The following is a 24,407-nucleotide window of genomic DNA, read 5'->3' as shown; positions in this document are numbered from 1 at the left end:
TTTCCGCCTAGCATGTAGAGCTGTCGACCAACTTCCTCATCGGGACTGATACCAAAGTGCTCCTCAGCCCAGCGAAGCCCCGAAATAACCGACAGAAGGTGCCATTTCATTTAACTCCTCGCCAGACAAATGTCCAAGCCTCCTCCCAAGCCGGCCAAGCCAGGTAAGATCGACCGTAAGGAGATTTTTGTTGTGTAAATGTCGTCCGAAGCTGCAAGTGCAGCGCACCTAGGAGGCAGGCTCCATGGGCGGTGACAAGCTCTGAGTGACTCAAAGACGAGGATTTCTGGGCTTTTTCCGGAGAGATTTCGAGTTTCCGCGGAAACCGAATCCGTGTGTCGGTTTCTATTGAGTGAACCGTGTCGATGGGACACTTAGAAACAACGACACACCGCCGTGCCGGACGGAGGGTGGCTCCCACTGCCCCCAGCAGGCCTCCCTTGACTTCCCCCATGCTAGCAGGGTGGACCTCAGGTGGCAGCTCTCAGGAGATGAGGACCTTCAGCTTCACCTCCTGCGACCTCCACGCCGCGCCTTCCCCGGGAACAACGATTTAGTTATACACCTACAGGAAAGGTTTAAAAGGGAAGCGTTACAGTGAACTTTACTGCCTCCTCCAGTGGAGATTCGTCCCCTGGCTATTCTCCACATCCACCTCAACAACACTAGAGAGCAGAAACAACAAGAGAAAACACTTTGTTTTCAGAAAACCAGTCCTATTACTGTCTCACACAGTAAAGAATAAAGAAAGTAAAGTATGTAAAGAATAGGAACTTCAGACACAACAGTTGATTTTTGAAATTGCCACTTTTAGCCCCGAATTATTGCAAAACATGCAAGCGTTGACCAGTTTTGCGCTAAAATGGTTCGGCAAGAAATGAAATTCAAAACAAGCCTCAAATGATGTGTAAAGAAAGAAATTTCTTTCTTGATGTGGCGTTGTGTTGTTCACGTCGGCTTCGGACGGAGGGGCAGTGGAACACTTCCAGAAGAAGATGGAGATGGAGAAAGGCCTTTCACATTCATCCAACGCGCAGCTCAACATCAGCGAAATATGACCTCTGCATTTCGCGGATGCACTGAGAACAGCAGATAGGGATTTTCTCAACAACACTCGGACAAGCTCGGAGTTCGGAGGAGCTCGGGGATCTTGCATCGGAGAAAAAACCTCCAGGTCCTCCTTTCAAGCCGCTCCGGTGAATCCGGTGAATCGCGGCCGTCGTTCAGCCGGAACATTTCACACCTACAGACGTTCGCTTTCTCCCCTTCATTTCTGCAAAGGGGAAAAATGTGCCCGGGGGCGTCGAATGCCCGGGCCTGTCCACACAGGTCCTCCTGTGTGCAGGAGGACAGGACCGGGCCTGCAGAGCCGTCCTCTGCGAGGAACACAGCGGGTCTTGTGTTCCCCGGCCCGGACGCTCTCCTGACGAAAACACTGACGCAGTGTCTGAGCCGGACGGCCGACCCCGAGGAGCGGCGGAACCGCGGGAAGTTGCGTTTTGAGGAGTCGCTGCAGGGCAAACACAGGAGGAGTTGTTAGCGAGGATTGTAGTTTAGCCTGGCCATCAAATAACTGGAGATTTGTGAATGTATTCAAAAGGCCGGTTAATCTATCACGACATTCTGTCAATGCAATCCTATTTCAAGCACTTCTGCAATTGCTTCCAGGCATCAGGAGTCAGTCACATCAATTTCACAAGAAATGCTTTATGATGTGGAAGATGCTAGTAAATGAGGAAATAATGGCTTTTTTTTTGTAATTTTAGGTATTAAAATAAGATGTAATCCAGAAAGTGCTGATTTAGCAAAATCAATTAAAGCGTGATATATTTCTCCGCCTTAAAGTCTTTGTTTTGCCAGTAAGTGCAGACTTTTGAGGTACATTTTCCCGCAGAGGCTCCGATTGTCCAGGAGCTGAACGGAGGGTCTGTCCACGAGCTCGCCGGCGTCCAAACAATGTCATTACCTTCGCGCGGCTAGATAGGATGGAGTCGGCATCTCTCTGCATACACACCCCGCGTATGTGTGTGTGTGTGTGTGTGGACTAAACACACCATGATATGCTGCTCTGAGCAGCACCGGTGGATCCTCAGCAAAGACCTCAACCACTCTGGTGGCATTCCAGCGACGCCCTCCCTGCAGACGCTCGTCGTTGCAGGCGACACGCGTTCAGCCCTCGCTGTTTACGCTGTGAATGTAACAAAAAGAGCGCCGTTATTAGCAGGGGCGCTTGGAAAGACAGTCCCGGTCACAGTGCAGACTTGTGTCTGAATATTTACCTTCTGCACTGGTCGCAGTGAAAGCCTTGTTCCCCCGCAGATATCTTTTTAGGTCGAGCCCCCCTCCTCCCCTGCATCTTCTTAACAAGTCAAAGCATCGAAGCACATCTGCAGCTGCCCCGGAGGAAAATGTTTTAATAGCATGCAGAAGAACAACACAGCTAACGCGGAGAGCGTTCTCCATTCTGGTTTGTGTCAGTTCCCCGATGAGAACCGGTTTGCCGTGTTTAGGGTACGCAAACGGCGTGCGTCCAAGTGCTAGCGTGATTATTTCATGTCAGGATAATGTTGTATGTTAGCGGCTGACGATGCAGATTGGAGGCCGTGTGCTAACCTGCTGCCCGTTTCCTTTCTTCCAGGCCAAGTCAAGGTGTTCAGAGCACTGTTCACCTTTGACCCCAGAACGGTAAGAGGCCGAGGACGCCGTCGGTGCAATGGAAAGAGAAACACCTGTTAGCGATTCATGCCGTCAGATAATTAAGTTTGCAGTTAAAGTCCTAAACAAGACACGCCGTCCACCGTTTACAGTTTCGTAACGTCCGATCGTCGGTCGTGTATTAAAGTGCGGTCGTCGCCCGTGCTTTAATTTATCGGTAATTGGGTAAAGTCTTCAAACGAGCTGCCTGCTGTGCAAAACCCAAATAGCAAAGGAGCAGATTATTAACCCGCTGTGACTCGACAACCCACAGAAACATTTGACTTTTCTCATTTTTTTTCCCTTATTTACAGCCGGATGAGCTTTATTTCGAAGAGGGCGACATCTTGTACATCTCAGACACGGTACGACCTCGGAGATCCGGCCGACATCGCCGCCCGTCTCATCCCACGATTGTTTTACTTCCTCCTCCGGTGGAAACTTTTGGTTGCACTTTGTGCCTGTCTTTCAACACCGCTCTATATTTATCGTTTCTGCTCGTGCTTCTGGGCCGAAGCTTTCCCATCGCCTGCTTGTCTTCTCCTCCGCAGAGTGACACTAATTGGTGGAAAGGAACGTGCAGAGGAAGGACGGGACTCATTCCAAGTAACTATGGTCAGTCTCAAACTAGGTATTTTTCAATTTGGTTACACGTGTTTTGTGACCCTGGCAAGGTCGGGTACGTCGCACTGTAATCAGAGAATGTCAAATCACACGCTTCTTTCAGTGGCCGAGCAAGCCGAGTCCATCGACAACCCCATGCACGAAGCGGGCAAACGAGGTGCGGTAATTCTTCCCCTAGTTTGAACATCTCCGAGCATCTCCGTCGCTCATCCGCTCCCGGCAAAAAAATCTCACCCGTGCGTTTCACCAGGTAACCTCTCGTGGCTGCGGGAGTGTGTGGAGAACAAGGTGGGGATCAACGGCTTGGACAAGGCTGGAAACACTGCCCTCTACTGGGGCTGCCATGGAGGACACAAAGGTAGTACCGCCCAGAAACTGCTTCTGGTGGGAGGCAGCGGGACGCCGCTCTCCTTTTGATCGTCTGTGTCACGTGACGATTCAACCATCAGAGTTTCACCTCCTGTTCTCTCTCCCCTCCTGTGTCTTTCATCAGATGTGGTGGAGCTGTTGTTAAGCCAACCAAACATCGAGGTCAACCAGCAGGTGAGGGCGGTTTCATAGCTGGTTTCTCCGGGGTCGTGGCTCTTGCGTCGTATGAGAGCTTCTTCTTTCGGCTTTTCCCTTCAGGTGTCGCCACAGCGAGTCAACTTTCTCCATCTCACCCTATTCTCTGGATCCTCCTCTCTCACACCAACTACCTTCATATCTTCTCTCACGACGTCCATAAATCTTCTCTTTGGTCTTCCTCCAGACCTCTAATTCCAGCATCCGTCTACTAATATATTCTCTATCCCTCCTCTGTCCATGACCCGACCATCTCAGTCTGGCTTCTCTGACCTTCTCTCCAAAACATCTAACATGTGCCGTCCCTCTGATAGACTCATTCCTGATCCTCCATCCTGGTCACTCCCAAAGAGAACCTCAACATCTTCATCTCTGCAACCTCTAGTTCTGCCTGCTGTCTTTTGGTCATTGGAACAGTTTCTAGTCCAAACATCATCTCTGGTCTCACCACTGTCTTGTACACCTTTTATTCTTGGTACCCCTGACACTTTTCTCCACCCATTCCAACCTGCTTGGACCGTCTCTTCACCTCTTTTCCACACTGTCCTACGCTCTGGACATGGTATGAGATCGACGAGGGAAAAACTTGAAAAAAAAATTCACATCTCACTGAAATGACGGTTTATAGTTTGCGGACAGTGAGTGCTTAGGATAGATGAGAGTTTACACTTTGGATTGCAGCCTCTGCTGACCTCTGAGACACATCCATCCTGTTCAGTAACGCCAACCTGCCGCTCAGACCGATACGACGAAAACGGCGGCCAGGTTCCATCGATAGCACCGGGCTACGACTCCCCTTCTGAACGTGCCATTTTCTTAAACGTCGCAGTGGTTTCGCGAGGCGCCTGATGCAGATCTGTGTGTTTCAGAACAAGCTCGGGGACACGGCTCTGCACGCGGCCGCCTGGAAGGGCTACTCCGACATCGTTGAGATGCTGCTGAACAAAAGTGAGCATCTGCTAGCATTGCGATGAAATTTTCTTCTTCTGACATTTTCACCGCGGTGTCCGGATGTCGCGCCTCCGGTTTCTAAGTGTGCGTGTTTGTTTCAGATGCAAGGACAGACATCAAGAATAATGAGAACAAGCTGGCTTTGGAGATGGCCACCAACGCCCAATGCGCCTCTCTTCTCAAAAGGAAACTGGGAAGCAGTAAGTTGAGCTTCTCGCAGCGATCGGGAACACGTATTGTGAAATGATGTGAAATAGAAAAGTGCTAGACAGGGGAGAAAATGTTCTGCCTCCTGGAAACCGCTGTCAACACGAAACCATCTCTGCTGAGAAGTGTTCCCAGGCCTCTGAAGCAGCTCCCCTGGCAGAGCTGTTGGTTTGTGGGTTCTCAGCCCGAACAGAAGAAAAAAAGCTCGACTCGGTTGAGATCACGTGACCGAGTTGGCCGGGGAAGCGCATGCCGTAACTTAAGCTGGCCAAACCCACGAGTTGCTTTGGCAGCGTGTTTGGCCCGTCTTCCGTCGACTCTGCGCAGATGTTGGCAGTTTGCTAGCGTTCCGCTAAACCCGAGCACAGAGGAGATGCCGGTTCACCTCAGAAACCATCCTCCTGCTTCTACCAGCAGCCGCACACGCCCACGTGCTACACGATAGTCTTGTTTCATCCGTCCAAACCTCTCTGGACCTACTTCTGACTCCTCCAGAGTCAAACAATTGCCGTTTGAACAACTCCAATCATCACCACTGTGAATGCCCTGGACTTGTATGCTTTACACTGGATCCCATTCACGCTCCGAGGTTCCGGGCAAGGCATCAACCAGGCCATCGAGTCCAAGGACGCTTGCAGGCCGGAGGAGCCGTGACTCGAACAGCCCAGACCTTCCCAATCGGTCATGGAATATAGATGGACCGGCCACCTTCTAGCAGAAGTGACAGAAACCGTGTTCTCCTCAGTTGGCCTGCACTTGGAGCTCATCATCCAGGACTTTTAGGCAGAAAAGTGGCGGAAAAGCAAGAAGAAAAGAAGACCTCGGGCTCCAGGTTTGATGTCACCAGTGGTGCCTTCGACTCTAGCTCATTCCATCTCACCTGCGGATTTATTAAAACACTTTGGCATAGTATCAGCAGATCATTGTAAGACCACAAGGGGAAGAAAAAAAAGGGGTGCTGCTGTTGGAAAAGGAAATTCACTCAGAAGTGAAAATTCTGTAATGATCTCCTTGCCCTTCTCTGAAAGTCGTTTGAGGTTTTCTCTTTTTGAACTATCAGTTTCACAAGAAAAGCCTCCACCCAAAGCCACAAAGGGCTACGCCGACCTGCCCTCAGAGGGAGGAAACAATCAAAACACATGTTGAAAGAGCAACTCCGTACGGGTCTGAGTTCAAAAAGGGACATTTGTTTTCAAGTTTCACCTCAGATAGGATTTCCAAAGGTCTATGTCACAGCGCTGGAGGATGTGTGTGAGAGGGGTGAGGTGTGACAGAGAAGGTGGAGGTGGGAGTGCATCAGGGATCAGCTCCGGGCCTCTTCTTGTTTGTTCTGGAGAAGGACAGGAACCTCCATAGGCTGTGGTGTTTGCAGAGAACTTTGTAATCTGTCGTGTGCTGTGCATAGAAGAGGAGCTTGGAAAGGCAATGATGTACCTGTGGAGTTATGGAGGTGTCAGGGAGAGGCGGCAGTAGAGCTTCTGGTTAGAAACAGGATCTTAGAGGATGAGAAGATGCCTGAGGAATGGAGAAGTGTAATGGTGCCCATTTTTAGAAATAAGGGATATAAGCACAATTGCAGTTACTAGTGGAATAAAGTTGATGAGCCATACAATGAAGGGAAAGAGTAGTAGAAAATAGACAGAGTAGAAGTCAGCATTTGTAAACAACAGAATGATATCATGCCAAGAAGGAGTACTACAGATGAAGTATTTGCTGTAAGAATGCTGGTGCAGAAGTTTAGAGAAGGTCAGCGGGAGCTGCATTGTGCCTTTGTAGACCTGTAGAGAAAGGGTGCAAAGAAGTATGTTAGACTGGTGCAGGACATGTATGCCACCTGTGAGACAGCGGTGAGGTATGCTGTGACAGAAGTTAAAGGTAGAGGGGGGACAACATTAGGGATCAGCTCGGAGCACCTTGATGATGGACAGGCTGACCGATGAGGTCAGACAGGAATCTCCGTGGATGGTGATGTTTGGAGATGACATTGTGGTCTGTAGTGGCAGCAGGTGGCGGTATGAAGGCTGGTGAAGATCAAGGTAGAAAGATGCATAAGTTGGAGCTGCCTAGAGGATGAGAAGTTAGCTTAAACGGTATCAAATATTTGTCTGCACCATTAGAGCAGACCAGTGGTTTTTGCTCTGGGACGTCAAAGTTCTACACCCTGACCCTGTAATCCCCCCCTCTCTCCAGGCATCACGCGCACACACAGCAACGCCGAGGAGTATTTGGACGACGAGGATTCTGACTGAGCCGGTTCCTGCGGACACACTGTCACAGCCTTCCGTTTAGGCTTTTTGGGATGGCGAGGAGCTCGGAGGATTTCAAGCGCGGACCTAAAATGGATTTTCAGCCTTTGTTAAATGACGAAAGTCCATTTTAGGTCTCACACACAAACACCCGCCTCTGTTCTCAGATCATGTGAATTTCAAAGCACCGGGTGAATGTGTTTACAGCTCGGTGGCTTCGCCGAGCTTTTGGGCTGATGTGCAGTGGACGAATTTGGACCAAAGTCTCTGAAACGCATTCCGAACACACACAGATTACATTCAGCCCGTTTCCACCGGCATTAAAGTGCCTGTGCAGATTATCAGCTCTGGTTTGTGTCTTTGCTGAGTTTTTTCTTTTTTCCTTCAAGCTGCACTTCCATTACAGAACGCAAACTCGCCCAAAAAGGGATCGGAAACACATTTTCTGTTTGTGCACCGTCGTATTTAACTGCAACACTTTCCATTTCAAAAGGCTTGTGCTGAAAATAAAAATTCCTGCGCTATCTGGTCGAGGTCGGCGGCCCACGCGTCCACGTCTGATTGAAAATATACATTTACACTGTCGTCGTACATCAGTTTAACAAAAACTGCCCCCCACATTGGGAAAGACGTCTTATTCTACAATTATTGATGGTTTTGATTTCCATCCTGGGAGCGATTTCTTGGATGTATTGCTGCTTTCTGACAAATTGTCTAAAAAAGAAAAGAGAAGTGCCTTAAATACATGCAAAAAGAGTGACTGTAATAAATCTATCGGGGTGAGTTCTAGTTTTTTTTTTTTTCTTTTGTCATCGGAGGGTATTTTTCACAAGATGATTTTGTTCTAGACTTGTACCTGCTGTCTTAAATCTGCAATAAAAGTATGTTTCGAGTTTCAAGTCAACAGCCAATCCCTGCAGATTCACCCCAGCGAGCACACAGCAGTAACAAACTGAGAACTATTTTTCAAAAGTCAAATACTTCCTTTATTACAAAGTCAGCATGAAGATGACATTCCAAAGAAGGCAGGAAAAAAAAAAAAAAAAGCGATGATCAGACGGAAACTCAGCAAGACTGTTCTGATGATTCATGCTACATACTGGTGAGACCAGGAAAAGAAAAGGCTCTGGATTTTCAAATCTTGCTCCGTGACGTTCACCGAGATGGCTATTTGATGCAAAGTCGACGAATCTCTTGTTCACACGGGCTCGGTTTCAGACCTTTTTTCCCTGAAGCCTCAGCGGAACAACACAGCAGAGCAGACGTCCACTATCAAGAGTGTCGGCGCCGACCGAACCTGCCTCTCAGGACGCTCCTGAGGAGGAAATATCACAAAGGTTTGGATGCTGCGCCGCCCCGGGAGAAGCTCAGATTAAAAACAAATGTCTTGGTATACAAAAAAAACACACGGGTCTCGTCTCTGGACGTGAGCCCGAAGCGATTTCCCACTCGGCGGGGAGAAGAAAAGGGAGCGGAAGCTACTTGGTGTTTATGAAACGTGTCCACGGCCGATGAGCCGGCCTGACGGCGTCCCGAAGGAGCCACTACTCAGCGACAGGAGGGAGGTAGCGTCTTGGGATTCGTATGAACACTGAGCAGCAGCAGACTGCAACTTCATGGCGTCTGAGCGTTATTATATAGAGTTCCCTCTGGGGTTTTCATTATTCAAGAGGATCAAGATACACGTCTTGACATTACAGTACATATTTGCTATAAAAATACACTGCCTTTCAACAGTAATGATTTATATTCCATTGTTCTTGGGGAAGAGATTCATGGAAGCAGCTCTGATTCAGAAATGCATGACAAAAAAAAAAAGCTTTTCTTCAGCATACTGTGCAAACACACACACACACACACACACACACTCCATAAACGACATACCGCCATACACCCGCGCAGATCTGTTCAAAGTAAAACAAAACCCACAACTGAAGGATCCACTTAAGTTTCTGCTGATTCAGCAGCGCTGGAGTTTTGCTGTGTTGGCCTCCAACAAGAAATATCTGTCTTAACTGTTGAAAAAGTAGATGCGTATAAAGTGTCGGGGGGGGGGGGGGGTCTTCAACTGGAAAACGATGAATTGTTTTTTTTTCACATTGCGGTGAATGAACTGAAACATTTTGAAACATGTGTTTAAGTTGGGTGGTGGAATAACAATCAAAACAGAGATTCTGACCTCCCTAACTTTCCTTTTCTCTTGTGAGCGATAATCATCAAGGCACGTTTGCTTGTAAAACTTGTGCACAATAAGGCCTTTTTATAAGCCAGTTGTTTAAGACTTTTTTTGGGGGGGGGGGGGGGGGGTCGACTCAATCATAATTTTCTTCTCACATAAATCACATTTGAAGTCAAATCTAATACATAAAAAAAAAAACAAAAAAAAAAAAAACACTTCAGTCTTGCGCTTCTGGATGTCAGTTACAAGTAAAAAATAAAATAAAAAAAATATTGCCACATTTGTTCAGTCATCTTTTTACAGGAGGAAAAAAAAAAAACACTTTTTCCCTCCATCATGTTAATGCAGAATTTCCTAAAGTCATAAAGGAATGCATGGCCCTTCACATTTCGAGATACCTTACAACCGACACGTCGGCTCATTAATCTGAATAAACACCTTTGCGTTTTACACGGAATTATGTGTACAAGAATGATTCCATATAGATTTATAAGAAGTTCACGTAGAAGAGACTGATAAAGGTCAGGAGTTTTATAAATTAAAATATATATATATATATATGTATACACACATAAGGTGAATTACAAATAATAGAATACTGAAGAGGGGATCACATACTGTTTTGTTAAGTCGGCGTCCAAACAGCTGGACAGGAGCCTCATGTTTGAGCCCAGGAAATGATCTCAGACAGGGAGAGGAATCTTGGACAAGCCTTGCAGTGGAAAGTGAGGTTCTGGCTGCGCGGTGAAGCTCTTGGCAGGGGAGGCGGTTCAGACCTCTTCCATTAGAGGACCAGTAACGACGCGCACGAAATGATTAAAGTGTACCTGCAAGGACTCGATTTCATTATTGCACTTTGTATGAACACAGCGGTCGTCTGAATGGCGGGGCGCCTTTTAGCCGCCGGTTGAAAGATGGACCAACAACTGAGAGCGTACAGAGACTTGTGAGATGTTTATCGTTTGAAGTTGCCTGATGCGACGTTCAGGAGGCGACAGGCCGTGTCACTCGAAACATCCAAAGAGATCTGGGAAACCAAATGAATCTTGTTGGTTTAGGGTGGGAGCGCAGAGCTGCACCCACATCTGGCTGAAAGAAATGGTCGGCCGTGATGTATTTGTTTGTCGAAATGCATGTCGAAATGCATAAATGTTGATTAGCCAGAAGGGGAAGGGGTTTTTGTCTATTCTGGGTGTTTAGTTGTGACTAAGCTCATCATTTATCAGCTTGTTATCCCGCCTTATCTCCGTTTCCACCCTCCCCTGACCTGTTTGCGATGTAGACGTCGGCGTGGCGTGACGGCATCGAACGAAGATCCTCTGAACGGTCACCGACGGCGCGAGAGGATGAAGCGGTGACCCCGACGGGGCGGCTCGGCCCGAGAGCCCGCTGGCCGGCGGGCTACAAAACAGACAGGGATTAGAATAGTGGAAGTATTTAAATCAGATGCGGGCAAACTATGGCCTGTGGGCCACATTTGGTCCTTGGAATCGTCTCGCCCGGCCTGCCAGGCATTTACACCACCAACCCTATCATATTTTCAAATCTGCAGTATTAGTTTATATCTCTTCCTGCAACACTTAACGGGCGCCACCAGATGGCGTATTACAACTACACGGGGCCTGTACTGCATCGGGTCGGGTCGGGTCGCTTTTCTTCTCCTGGCCTGAACTTCACCAGCCTCCAGAACAGACTAGCACGTGACAGGTTTGGGAATAACATAACAAAAAAAAAAAGTGGATGGCCGATTGTTATTGTTTTTGAACGATTAAAGGCCGTGTCAGGATATAAAGGCGCTGACAAAACTGGCACCGGGTTTTGAAGGCAAAGATGAATAAATAAAACACTGTTCCCGTTAAATCCCTTAATCGGGAGTTTTTTTTTCCCAATTAAAACAAGTTGATTTCTTTTGTGTTTGATTTTTGTTTTGACCTCAGCGGCGGCTGATGATGATGATAATGATGATGCAGCACGTCATAAAAACCAGACGTGGCCCCCCCAGCTCCAAAGTTTGCCCAGCCCTGCTTTACATAAATAAAATTCTTAGGGCGGTTAAAATAAAATAAAAGTTATTGACATTTTGGACGAGGAGCTAATACAAAAAACTCCCTCCAAGAAAATAATTTCTATCATTGATTTTTTTTTTTGTCTTTTTCCAACTGTTATTGTTTTGCAAAAAAGGACCACACACACACATATATATATATATATATATATATATATATATATATATATATATATGTATATATATATATATGTATGTAATATATATATATATATATATGTATGTAATATATATATATATATATATGTATGTAATATATATATATATATATATATATAATGATCCGTATTTGCTGCTGCAAGTGTCCATTTTAAAAAACAAAAGACAAAACGATAGTACCAAGGAGTCCTCTGAAATATATGTACAGCTGTACAACAGTTCTGGCATGAAAAAGAAAAGGATTTGCTCGTTCCACATAAAAAGCCTCTGTACAGATACGCTTTAAAAAGGTTCTTCAGAAACATTATAAAACAAAGATAGAAAGGCTGCGTTTGCTAGTGGGACTCTTGAAGGTTTGTCTTCTCCTCTATTGCCTGTTTCACTATTTCAGCCAGCTTCAAGCGGTCCACCTTGTCGGAGAAGGCTCGTCCTGCAACGACAAAAGCTGAAGGTTAAGGTCCAAGCGTGGAAACCACTCAAGGGCGAAAGAGTGACGCAGAAACTACAGAACATGCTCAAACTGTAAAACATTAATAGGGACTGTTTTAAGCCAGCCTGGAAATCAGTTACCACGTGGAGTGATCTAAGGGCCGAGCGGTTCTAGCCCCGGAGCCGCTTTTGCAAAATTGCTCCTAGTTTGAGCGTGGATTTTAAAAACAGTGCTCGTCGTGGAGTCCCTGCGGCGCGACGCGTTCAGCTGTCGAAACGAACGGGTCTAATCTTCTACCCGAGATGGTTTCCTGCGGCTGACGGGCGGCGAAACTAACTGACAAAAACAAGATAACGGTAGAATGTGCTAACGGCCGCGGCGTCTCGTGGACACAAACAGTGCGAGACGAGTGGGAGAACAGACCGTCCCAGCTGAGCCCCTGCAGGCCGTCCCTCAGCAGTTTGCAGTCCCTGTTGAACCTCCAGGCCTCGTACATCACGGCGTTCAGCTTCTCGTCCTCATTTTCTCCTGGAACAAAAAGTACCAACGTTAAAAGCTCATCACCGCTCCCTCAGAGCAATTTGCGTCGAGCGTTATTAAAATGCGCACGGCCGAGATCCTGGACGGGAAAAGGCAATTAGAGCTGATGATCGGCAAACATCGTCTGCTTGTTTGGGTTTTGATTTCCGAGCCCACGTCGCTCCTGACGGATAACGTCGCACGGGACTTGGCTGCGCGGGACCGCGGTCGATCGGTCGACTTCGTTACGCAACATAAAACACGGGGAGTGGGAGGATCTTAGCACGGCTGTCGACCGAAGGATTTTTCCTCTCACGGAAAACCGACCGGACAAACATCTCTGGCGGCGCCTCAGAACTAAAGGTAGAGGTCGTCGCTATCGTAGCGGTAGGAGGAGGATTAATCACAGACAATCCGTGCACTTTCCTTCAAAGTTGTTGCCGGAGTGGGATTTACTGACCCGCCTGTGGTAGTATACACTGTGCAATGACGTCTCGTAGTTTTTCCAGGGCGACGTTGGAGTCCTCCCCGCCGTTCTCTGGGTCGTGAATGAAGAACCCATCGCTGGGCTTAGTTCTGGACGCGAGGAGGTAAATACATTTCGAATCACAAGAATAAACGTGAACAAAGACGGTTGGAAAGTTCTCTGCTTGATGGGTCAAAATGAACCTACCCCAGTAGTTTCCGCTTCCTGAGGATTGGGTTGTTGACGGAGTTTAGAGGCTTCAGGCTCACGTTCAGATCCTGGATCCTCATGTTGGCCAACTGCTCCGCATGAGCCTGCTGGATACCAGCAACTACCGCCTGGGAGGAGGCAGGAGAAGGCAGGAGAAGGCAGGAGAAGGCAGGAGGGACAGAGCCAGAAGGGCGATGAGAATCCCCAGCCCAGGTCCGGCACCCGGAGCAGCACCAAACTCCGGCGGCGTCGGTTTAGCTTCGTCGCCCGGGAGGGATGCTGAAGAGCTAAACACTGATTGCCAAGACTAAGATATCTATATTTTTGGATTTCTATGACCGATAAGAAGCCCTCAGGGAGTAAAACTCATTCATGTTGATTTTATTTCCGAAATTGAAATGCAGCCCAAAGCGTTATTAATGGTAAGGCCGCTGGGTCGCTGCTAAAATGTACCATGTGAAGCACGGCATTTGCCTCGGCATCCATGACCGGCTACGGTTGCGGCGCCGCGGACAAAAGACGGCGCGGGCGGTCTGAACGGGGACGCCGGCCGGCATCGACCGGTTTGTAACAGTGACGCTCCTCGGCTGACTCGGAACACACCTTGTCCATCATCATCTGCGCGGAGGGCAGCACGTTGTCGAGGGCCTCGGTGCAGTTGAGCCACGGGTGAGCCAGGACCCCTTCTATCGTGAGTCTCTCCTCCGGCTTCACCTTCAGCAACCTTCAGCGGGAAGCACGGGCAGAGAATGGCTTCCACGCGCTGAACCACAAACGGGACGCACCGTGCTTTCGGGGCGAGGCTAACATACTTGCGCACGATGTCCTTCGCCATTTCAGAAATCTGACTCCACTCGTCTTCGGGAAAGTCAAAGCTGCCCATCATGATCTTCTTCCTCATGTCCTTGGGGATGGTGCGGCTGTGGTGCTTGGAGTAGAAGGGGGGGTAGCCGCACAGCATGACGTAGATGATCACACCCAGAGACCACAAGTCACAGCTCTGGGAGGACACGGAGGAAAGAAGAGGGAGCGGGAAAGACGGGGAATTACCGAAACGGGACCCGGAATCGACGTCGAGGAAAAACACCCGCCGCTCTCGGCGGGAGGAGTCGAGAAGGTTTGGGTCTCACCTTATTGTAGGTGTAGGGAGTGGGTGAGGTAGGTATAATTCCAGACTTTTCTTTCTGGTGTCTCCGTTGAGCCTCAAGTACCTGAACACCGAGGACAGATTGATTTGCGTTGCACTGTAAGTAACACTTGTATCTGTTATTCAAATCAGGCTAAAAGTCTGCCGATCCGGGCAACCCACTATTTCTGGATCCTACAAACCTCTGTATTTGCTGAGCCTGGTGGAGCTCAGACCAACCCCAGGAACATGTCCACATGTTGCCATTGCATGTTGCCATGGTCTCTGCTGAGACTCATGTGTTTTAGTTTGAATTCTGAAGATACAAGTTTCCGCTCTGTAATTTGTTACGGCGGCCAATCGGCCGAAAATAGTGTTCTAGACGCCATCTGCTATGGATGATGTAATAAGTATTACACAAGGCCAGGGGTTTCAGTGTGTTTTATTTTGCCTCTGTTGGCAGAGGAGCTGCAGGTGTGCGATGATGTCTGAGGGTTACAAAGTGCCGCTGTTATTAATAAAGCCCCTGAGTTATGTCTGTGTTCTAAATAGGCACATTTTAATCCTGTCCTATCAATCTGGATACACGCGTGACATAGGTTACGGCATTAAACCGTTTAAAAGCAGAGTGTTTATCTTTTACCTGAGGTGCTACGTAATAGGGAGTGAACTGAGGGGTCATCAAGTCTCCCTGATCGATCTTAGCGAAGCCGAAATCACACAGCTTTACGGGAGCGTCCTGGGGAGGCAAAGCACCAACACGTGTTTTCATGGCATCCGGAAAAACCTTTTCACTTTTTGAATCCAAGTAACATCCCCCTTTTCAGAATCTATTACGAATTCGGTTTTTGACGTCCGACAAAACAGCCCCAGTTGCGAATCCTGTGCTTCATCTTGATCAGATCTTGTAGATAAAAGCATCCCGCAGAGCTTTTCAGAAAACATCCCATCTTTCTTTAATTTTTACTCCCTCTTAAAGTGATCCCCGGCGGAATTAGCATCAGGTCGCTAGATTAGTAACAGAGAATAATTACCAAAGAGTTATCCTTGAACAGCAGGTTCTCTGGCTTCAGGTCACGATGTGCAATATTGAGGGAGTGACAGTGTTCCAAGGCTTGACTGATCTACACAGGAGGAGACACCTGAATGACACGGTGCTGTGTTGATGTATCAAAGCAGCTTGTGAAGATCCCTGCCGAGAGCCTGTTTTGACCGCGTGTCATGCTGCAGTGGGAGCTGCTTGATCCAACCAAGCGGCAAATTATGACATTTAGACACCGGCTTCACCCAAAGGAAAAGTAATGCAGACAGATGACGCACGACATTGTGACAAGAACAAAAAGAAAAGGGGGGAAAAAAAAAAACAAACAAACAAAAAAAAAAAAAAACATGGCTGAGTCTGTGAGGGAGTGAATGAATGTGTGTGTTTTATTTATTTCTATTATATCACCCACCTGCTTAGTGACCTGACTGGCCATCTTTTCAGTAAAGTGCCTGTGCTGACTGATTCTGTGGAACAGCTCCCCGCCCTCCATCATCTCCATGACAATCAGGAGCCTCGCTCTGAAAAACAAAACCGCGTTGGATGGACAAATTATCTTGGATGAAAAGGGGAAATATAGCAGAGAAGCACGCGGTGAGACCTTACCTCGGACTGGACTCGTGTGGGAACTGAACACTGTTGGCATAAACCTCCAGGATTTGCACTATGTTTGGGTGGTTGGCGCACATCATATGGAGTCGAACCTGCGTCAGTAAACGCATTGAATGCGTTGAGCTCCAATCACAGCATCATTTGACACGATCCTTTTTTCTTTTTAATTGACAAAAACTCTTAAATGAAACAGCGGGTGGCTAAAGGTGGATGCTAACTTACGTGATAATAATAATCCAAGTATTCAAACACAAAGAAAAAGCACAAAAATATTTTAATCAGATAGCAGTTATAAATAATCAACTTTGGAGAGCTTATTCAAAGGGCGTCTGTTGCCTGGCTGCTGTGCGGCAGTGTGACAATTGGATGAAAAGAGGGGGCTGCTGATGACATGGAGAGGCTGCTAACAGTAGACGCTGTGTTCGTCGCGGGAAGATGATTTTACAGACAAATAAGAAAGAAACAGAGGCGGCGGATTGACAGGGACGGCCCGACGGGCAGGAGAAAGCACGGCGAGGATGTCAGAGACAAAAGACAAAGGGTGTTAATCAAAAGCACGCCGGTGATCCCTCACCTCGTTTCTGGCCTTGGGGCGATCAATAAGGATCTTTAGGGCCAGGCGTTCCTGAGTTGACTTCTTCACACAAACTCTAAAAAGAGAAAAAGAAAAAAAAAACAACAACACACACAGTCACTTGTGCGACGGCCTTTAATTTCCTGATTTTTAGAGGTTTCTGTTAACATATTTGACACTTGTGAATGAGCGTTTCAGAACCACACATAGGAAAGTTATTTAAAAAAAAACAGAACATATTATTCTGGCATTTAGCATAAACAAATAATATTGGTCTTCCCAGCTGACCTAAAACGTGAAACATTTAATCTTATTTGACAGTGAGATAACAAAAAGATTATGTGTCTTTTTATACTGTGTGTGCAACCTTCTTGTTTCAACTGCATATATACTGTACATAGATATGTATGCGCACGCACACACACACACACACACACACACACACACACACACACACACACACCTAATCTCCAGTAGCCCAAACAAACATCTATCTTCATTCTCTTTTGATAAACCGGTTTAAAGTTTTAATGACTCGGCCTATTTGAGATACAGCGCTCTGCTCTTCATCTGTATTAACCAGTCAGTCAAAGTGCAGGGTGAGAAGACAATAACACCAACAGACATTCAACACAGTTTATGAGGCTGCTAATCAGGAGCAAAGTGAGCAGGGAGGAGAAGAGGAAGATTTCAACCTCACTCCAAAGCCTGAAGCTTATTCAGGAAACAAACAATTGTCAAGAAGTTCTTGCTTGTTTGCTCGTTTTGTGCACAGTCTCGATTGCATAGTTAGAAATAAAGAAACATCTAGGCATTGTGACGTATTAGGACTTTTACAGGGTCATCAATAGCAATATGCTTGATTTTACTGCAGCTGATGATTTCATCTAACCCTCTCCACTGCATCCCCTTCTCTCACACCAACAAGCTTCGTGTCCTCTTGCCCTGCATCCATAAATCTCCTCCCTAGTCTTCTATCAGGCCTCCTTCCTGGCAGTTCCCACCTCAGCACAAAGCTAAAGTGGACTACACTAATTTGACTGGCTCAGACAACGGCATCAGCGAGGCCATTTGTCACCCATGTGTGTTTACCCTCTAAACTGCGGCCCTCATAGTCACGGCTGCTTTTTGCGAGAGTTTGCGTGAGACTTTGATGCGTTCAGTTGGTTTCAGCTGCGTGGCGCCAAGTCTTTCGGTCGTCGTAAAAAATAACTATGCGCTGAAAGCGGTCGGCTATCGTGCACATGATGTCTTTTCAAAACGGGTAGCAGTTGTGAAAGTTGCGCAGTGTGTCGCCAGAGTAAAAGGACTTCAGATCTCTCTATCCCCTCGTTCATCCCGTTCGCATCGTTGTCCATTTGCATTTCTATGCATTTTAAAACGGCTTCCCAGTTGTTATCCTCGTTGACAGGCAAAATAATAATTAAATAAAGGAAAGTTTCCAGGGAAATCAAATCTGACTTGAACGCAAATAGACGTGAAAGCAGACGGGACTTATCTTGTCGGCAGAAGTTTGCTATGCAAAACACCAAAAAACGCCTGAATCGATCTAAATCCTTTTATCTAGATCAAGCCAAACAGGCTCCGGTATGTCTGACGTGCCTCTCGTTGTCTTACAGCGAGCACAGATTTAAAGGCTGTCTCTGTGATTTTCTCGAATCACATTTCAGCAACGCATCAATGCGTGACATATAAATGAAACACTGTTCCTACAAATAGATTGTGTTCCTTTTTCAAAAGCCATTAACTAGTCCTCCACCACCGAGCAGAAGCATTTTAATAGTTATTAAAAAAGGGAAAAAAAAAAAAAACACAACAGCGACCGACCCTTAAACTCAGATTACCCTAATAGAGCATTACGACTAGAAAACATTCTGTTTGGTCCAAAGTTCACTTACGGGAAAGCAATACCAACCTAATGAATCACAGTTGGGCAGATGGTGGCAGACTGAGTAACATGGAGTGTTACGAGATAGAGGGGGGGTGGCGGTGGTGAGTAATAGAGTCAGAACAACAGTCCTTGCAGGAAAAGATGTTTATGAATCAGACTGAAATCCAGATGCACAAAAGCAACCCGCAGCGTGAGTGAGAGGTGGCTGGAAAACAAACCGAGTATCATGAATCATGGAGTTTAAGAGCACATCTAAACGGAGGGCCGAGGCCAAAACGACACACATCAGGGAATCACGGGTTACCCTCTTTGGATCCTGAATAGCAACAGCTTGGGAAGTGCAAAATGTGCACGAGAAGACAGTGGCAGACACTGATAAATAACAGCTGGTGTGAATCAGCAGGGCGCTATGAGTCAAAAGGGTTTACACACAACAAAAAGTGTAATACTGGTGCGAACATGTTGCATCGTCTTTCTTGAATGACACAGCTTGAGCTAGTAAACGTGTTTTTTTTCCTATCGGTCTATCTTTGGACACATAAAGTTGAAGGATTAAATTGTAAAATACTCCTATTTTTTTTTTACTACACTTTAATGTTAAATTGAGCACATATCAAAGAGGATTATCGTCTTTAGACATTTATGAGCATGTAATCCAGCGTCTGGAGACTACATCTCGACACAATTATTTATTTGCATATTTTAATATGTAACCAAAAGAACGGCGACAATACGCCGATCTGCTTTCACCCAGGTAGGAGGGGAAAAAATTCAACACGTAAACTGCACTAACCTCACCACTTCCACTCATTAAACACTACCGCTGTTGTTTTTTTGAGCAGTCAGGTGACGATGGTTTGCAAGAGAGGTCTATTTAAAATGTACCAAATGAAAAGAATCTACCATCTTCTAGTGTGGCAGAGTGAAGTGGAACTGGTGAACCGGTGTCACGGTAAATACGGAAATGTATTAAAACCTCAGCCAAGAGAAGTGAGTGAGTGACAAAACCCCAAACTTGACATCAAGTCTTGACAGCCAGCTACAACTCTTGACCAATGTCGTCCTTTCCACAGAAAGTTACAACATGATGCAACCATGGAAGAGCCACAAGGTAACTTACAAGCCTGCAATTATATCACACAGAAAAACACCAGCTGGCGAGCAGGATTGCTGGAACCGCCAACATTCTGTGTGAGACTAAAGTCCCAACCAGCCACTTAAACAAGGTCGCTACTCCTCTGGGCCAAATTATAGCTTAAAACAGGCTTTCCTCTCCATCTCTGCTGTTGCCCCCTCAATCACGATGAATAGTCAGCATATTTTGGGGCTTTAGAGCTTCAGCACCATGATGTTGATGTTGAAGTGACACTGAAAACAGCTTTTAGGAGACGTAACTGAAGGAACTGTCAAAGGGGAAATGCTTTGGCGGGGGTGACAACTTACAGGGGTACAAAAGCCGAAAGCGTTTAAGACTCACTGCTTTAAATGATTCTTGACAGGACAAGGCTGGTGAGGTTAGTGTTAGGTAAATTAAAATTCTGTTGGCCCAGGCTCTTGTACCACCTTTGACTTCATGCAAACTGGCATTTTTCATGATGACCTAATCTTGGAAATCAAAAGAAAGCTGACATCAGTACTTTATCTGTCTCTTACTCACATTCTGGTAACGGCTTATACAGTAGAAAGTCAGAAGGTTTTGGCCAAACAGTCGCTAGACTTGGCAGCAGTGCCGCGAATAAATGCAGGAGCAGCAATAACTTACAGTATCAGAGAGAGACAACCAAAGGTTAATGCAAAAGCAGAGTGACGTATTGTATAAATTCGTATGCGTGTAGAACGCCTACGAACATATGGTGTTCAAATTCTACCTCGTGGCGTTTCAACAGGAGTCGGACACAGATGAGGTAGCGTTTATTATGACAAAGAGGAACTGATGTAAATTATAAAGAGGAAATCTGTGCTCACCTGACCGGTCCACTGATACCGGCCCCCAGCTTCTGAGTCCAGTTTATGTTGTACTCATCCAGTATGGACGTCTCCTGTTGAGAATGATAGCGCAGCACAGATTAATGCGATGTTCTGAAAGAAGTAGGTAGAATCTTTTCTTGGACGTCTGTTCCATTTTAAAAATGAATGCTGCTCGGATCCATTTATGAACCAGTCCCCAGCATTGTCTGAATGACGGTGTAATATCATCAGTGCATGCCAAGAATATCCAAATCACAATTGTCAACATGTATCATATAGGATTTGTAACACACACTTTTATTAGGTTTGTATTTACAATACGCAGAAACTATGTAAATATTCCGTGTTGTGTGAGGATGCTTATTTTCGTTGCCCATTTCATCATTTCCATGACGGTCTCATTCCCCCTCGGCGGTGTGCAGCCAGAGCATGACGGTGGGATGGCAGCGATGAAGTACGTTAAATTCCATAAATCCATCTTACATGGGCAAACTATGGTGGTATTTCCATGAGGAGGTGATAAAACAAATAATAATGGATGCCAATCAGAGCATACACATGACGGACAATTTGGACAGAAAAATGGACAATCGTATTTATCAAAATCTATTTCTAGGAAAAGTAGGAATATTAGGTCCAAAGGTTTTTACACTTTTCCTGTTATGACAGTAGAATTGGATGAAAATGATGGTTCTTGTACATATATGTATTAGCATAAATATCATGAGCAGGGCATTGCATGTGGTGTATAAATCTGTTCTGTTGGATGCGGCTGCTTCTTGAAAAAAGTAAAAAGTAAAAGTAACCGTGTAGATTGATAAAGTCTTGTCTTGGTCTTCAAATTGTTCCCTGGTATTGCTTAGAAAGAAATTAATCAGAATGATTAGGTACCATCCAGGAGGTTGTGAGGAGACAGCAGAAAACTCAATTATTATTCAAGAAATGGATTTCTTGGAATAAGACAGGGGAGAATTTAGCCTGCACCATTTGAATTTCAACTTTCTGTTTCTGAGGAGCAATACAACTCGGAACGCAGTACTTCATTTCAGCTGGAAGAATAAGACTTATGAGCATGTCAGTAAAACTCCCTGACAAAGCACTTATCTAGTGCAGTTGGTCGGTGCACGACTATGCGGAGAGAGTTCATTCTCACTGACAAATGGAAGATAGGAGTTTAACATGTGAATAAATGAAAATGAATCCAGAATGTTTCAGCAGAAACAGAGGTACTAGCATCCTGAAATGACAGCATTTGGCAGGCTCCTGAGAGTGCCGTGCACAAAAAATGATATGCACAGGTGCCTGTGACTGAGGCGGAATAGATACTGTTAAAATATTCACTGAAAACAACCTACGCCATACGAATGAGCATCACAACTGATTACTGTGCAACTAGCAGATTAACTCAATCCTGCCAGCACTTCAACATGTTTCAATCCCATTTTTTTAAAACAAAACTATTTCTTGGAGAGCAAAGGTTATTATGCTGTTCCATGTTGTCCAAATCCTCGACACCAAGAAACTTTTCTTATAAGCAAAAATAGCTTGAAAATCCACTTAACTTTCACCATGAAATGCAACAGACGCACAGAAAATTAAAATAATTTAGCACTAACATCATAGCCTGTACTATCCTGTATCCTGTCCTGTACTATCATAGCCTGTCTTAGATTTTAACGTGTAACATATATGCAACTTGAAAATCAAACTAGTTAGAAAATCTTCTCAGTATTAATAAAACATGAACAAAGAGTAACCTTTAAACAGACATGGTAGTGCTCATCTGAGAGACATGAAATATTCAGTTCTTTTTTGTGACAGGATGAACACAGAACATGACACATTTAGAATCACAAATAAGCAACGTCAGGGTACGATGCACATATCGCCGTCACTCAGCCTCATCCTAACCCTAACCACAAATTCTAATATTAAGCACGATAAATCGGCCAATTATTCACTCTTTCATGCCACATCCTGACCCGGCTGATAAAGCTGGCCCGGGGGCCACTTGAGATCACATTTTACTGCTGACATAGATGCCAGGCCACTGACACATTGCGGCGTAATAGCCAGGAAGGAATCCCAGGGCCATTCGGCAAGGAAATGCTTCTGCTTAACGGGGTTTTTAAAAAGTGACAAGAGAACTACGAATGAGCTCTCAACCACCAAAATAAACCTCAACCCCAGGTCACACGCTGATAAGAAAAAAAAAAAAAAATCAATCATTGGAATTCCTAATTGGTAACTCTTTCACATTTATAAAGATATCGCACAACCCATTCAGACACTTAGACGCGACACATGTGACAGCAGTTCTCGCTAACTTTACAGAAGTTGTAGTGGATACACCGACACACAAAACATACAAGTTATTCATTTACAAATTGAGAGATCATCTGCAACAGGGAAAGGCTTAGCTGTCACTCCATAAACCCTAACTGCAGAAATGACAGTAATATTATTAAGTTACCCTAAAACATGCCCAGCTGTCACAAATGTCCAATTATTCCGCATGTAATACCGTGCTATTTACCTTGATAAAGTTGTCTGCGTTGTTGTCCTCCGACATGGTGACCCGCTGTGTGCAGAGGTGATTTGTCTCGTCAATCTCAAGACAGTTGACAGTGGAAACAATGCCTTTATTTTGCCCCCGTGACCTTTAAAAAAACTTTCGGTCTTGTCACCCTGGGCAGGACCAGGGCTTGTTATATTACTACCAGTGTAAGCGCAGGGCCATCGGGGCTAAAAGGTATAAAACCATGGATCACTCCTAGCCGGGTGTAGCTCGCTGGGAGCCCCGCTGCAGACCGGCCGAGGCGGTACGGCGTGTCAGCCCAAGTCCGTGCACAAACTCGGGGTCCGACTCGCTCTTGTAATCGTCTTGAATGCACCGTAGTGACCATGAAGAGTGCCGAGCCGCGTACAAAATGAACAAAAAAATCTAGGATTCGGTTGATTAAAAAGATGTGAACTTGCCCACCGCTTCGAGAAGGGCACTAAACGCGGACCGGGAGTATTTTTAGCTGCTAACGCTGCGGAGACACTGACACCGGCGGAGCTGCCTGTTAGCTCGCTTGCTAACTAGCAAACCGATAGCACTTCATCCCACCGTTGGGGCGGGTGGGCTACACAATGAATGCAACTGTGGTAAAAAAAACAAATAAAAAACAAAAACAAAAACAAACTAACGAAAATGTAGCGTTACACTAAGGGTGTAACCCCCCTTGCAGCTTTTACACTAGCGATTCCAGTTCACTTGACGAACCGGCACAAAACGCAACCAGCGATTTATAGATATATAAAAAAACACAACCAAAACACCAATTCTGTCGTCGAACCGAGCAAGCTAATATGCTACCAAGCTAGCTCATTGAACAAATTAAAGTTTTCCGCCTCAACACGCGGCTTACGACATCCCGTCACAAGAAAACACAATTTACGCCAAAGCGTGCCAGGAAAATTGACAATGTCACGACGGTGGGAGGAGTGATATTAAAATGTTTCAGATGTAACGAAGGAAACACACGCATCTATTTTGCTAATCCCATAGCATCGAGTCAGAGAGGGATACGCCATATAACCCGATTCGCGTACCACGCAATAGCTGTCCGTTCAGGTCGCCTGACTAAAATGATTAAAACGTTATAGTATATTACATCTCACACAGGTACAGGTGCTCTAAAATGAGTTTTCTGTTTTTTAATGCATTTATAAGCTGTATTCATATATTACGTTATTTTTGTTCCGGATAACACGAATGTAGAAATGGTCCTAGATTTCACTGCGGATTTAAGGGTTAAATGACAGCGGTGTGTTTCACAGCTTCTCCTCGTTTGGTATCACGTTGTCTGATTTTCCGTACAGGTGCGTCATTGGA

General features: G+C 45.9%; 2 protein-coding genes and 1 long non-coding RNA gene across 3 annotated transcripts; 1 reads left to right on the top strand and 2 right to left on the bottom strand.

The window, feature by feature from the left end:
- The first annotated feature begins 3 nt into the window (after positions 1–3).
- Positions 4–8,073, top strand: ostf1 (osteoclast stimulating factor 1). The gene is made up of 10 exons (XM_086173364.1): positions 4–163; positions 2,639–2,685; positions 3,009–3,059; positions 3,246–3,309; positions 3,422–3,475; positions 3,569–3,676; positions 3,812–3,861; positions 4,752–4,830; positions 4,935–5,033; positions 7,231–8,073. The coding sequence occupies exons 1-10, from the start codon at positions 130–132 to the stop codon at positions 7,287–7,289; spliced, it is 645 nt and encodes a 214-aa protein (XP_086029490.1). The 5' UTR covers positions 4–129; the 3' UTR covers positions 7,290–8,073.
- Positions 8,074–8,248: 175 nt separating this feature from the next.
- On the bottom strand, positions 8,249–10,343 carry LOC147218199 (uncharacterized). The gene is made up of 2 exons (XR_015108765.1): positions 10,084–10,343; positions 8,249–8,601 (listed from the first exon to the last, which is right to left on the bottom strand). It is a non-coding gene; the product is annotated as an uncharacterized LOC147218199 (long non-coding RNA).
- Positions 10,344–11,814: 1,471 nt separating this feature from the next.
- mapkapk5 (MAPK activated protein kinase 5) lies at positions 11,815–24,081 on the bottom strand. The gene is made up of 14 exons (XM_086173360.1): positions 23,064–24,081; positions 20,525–20,598; positions 16,669–16,744; positions 16,089–16,186; positions 15,895–16,003; positions 15,475–15,564; positions 15,084–15,179; positions 14,445–14,525; positions 14,127–14,314; positions 13,918–14,038; positions 13,312–13,442; positions 13,099–13,214; positions 12,543–12,647; positions 11,815–12,119 (listed from the first exon to the last, which is right to left on the bottom strand). The coding sequence occupies exons 1-14, from the start codon at positions 23,097–23,099 to the stop codon at positions 12,025–12,027; spliced, it is 1,416 nt and encodes a 471-aa protein (XP_086029486.1). The 5' UTR covers positions 23,100–24,081; the 3' UTR covers positions 11,815–12,024.
- Positions 24,082–24,407: the final 326 nt, after the last annotated feature.

This window comes from Fistularia commersonii, chromosome 26 (assembly GCF_037954325.1).
Source record: "Fistularia commersonii isolate RoL2024-O1a breed Wild chromosome 26, RoL_Fcom_v1.0, whole genome shotgun sequence".
Lineage (NCBI taxonomy): Eukaryota > Metazoa > Chordata > Actinopteri > Syngnathiformes > Fistulariidae > Fistularia > Fistularia commersonii.
This window is presented reverse-complemented; position numbering and strand designations above follow the sequence as displayed.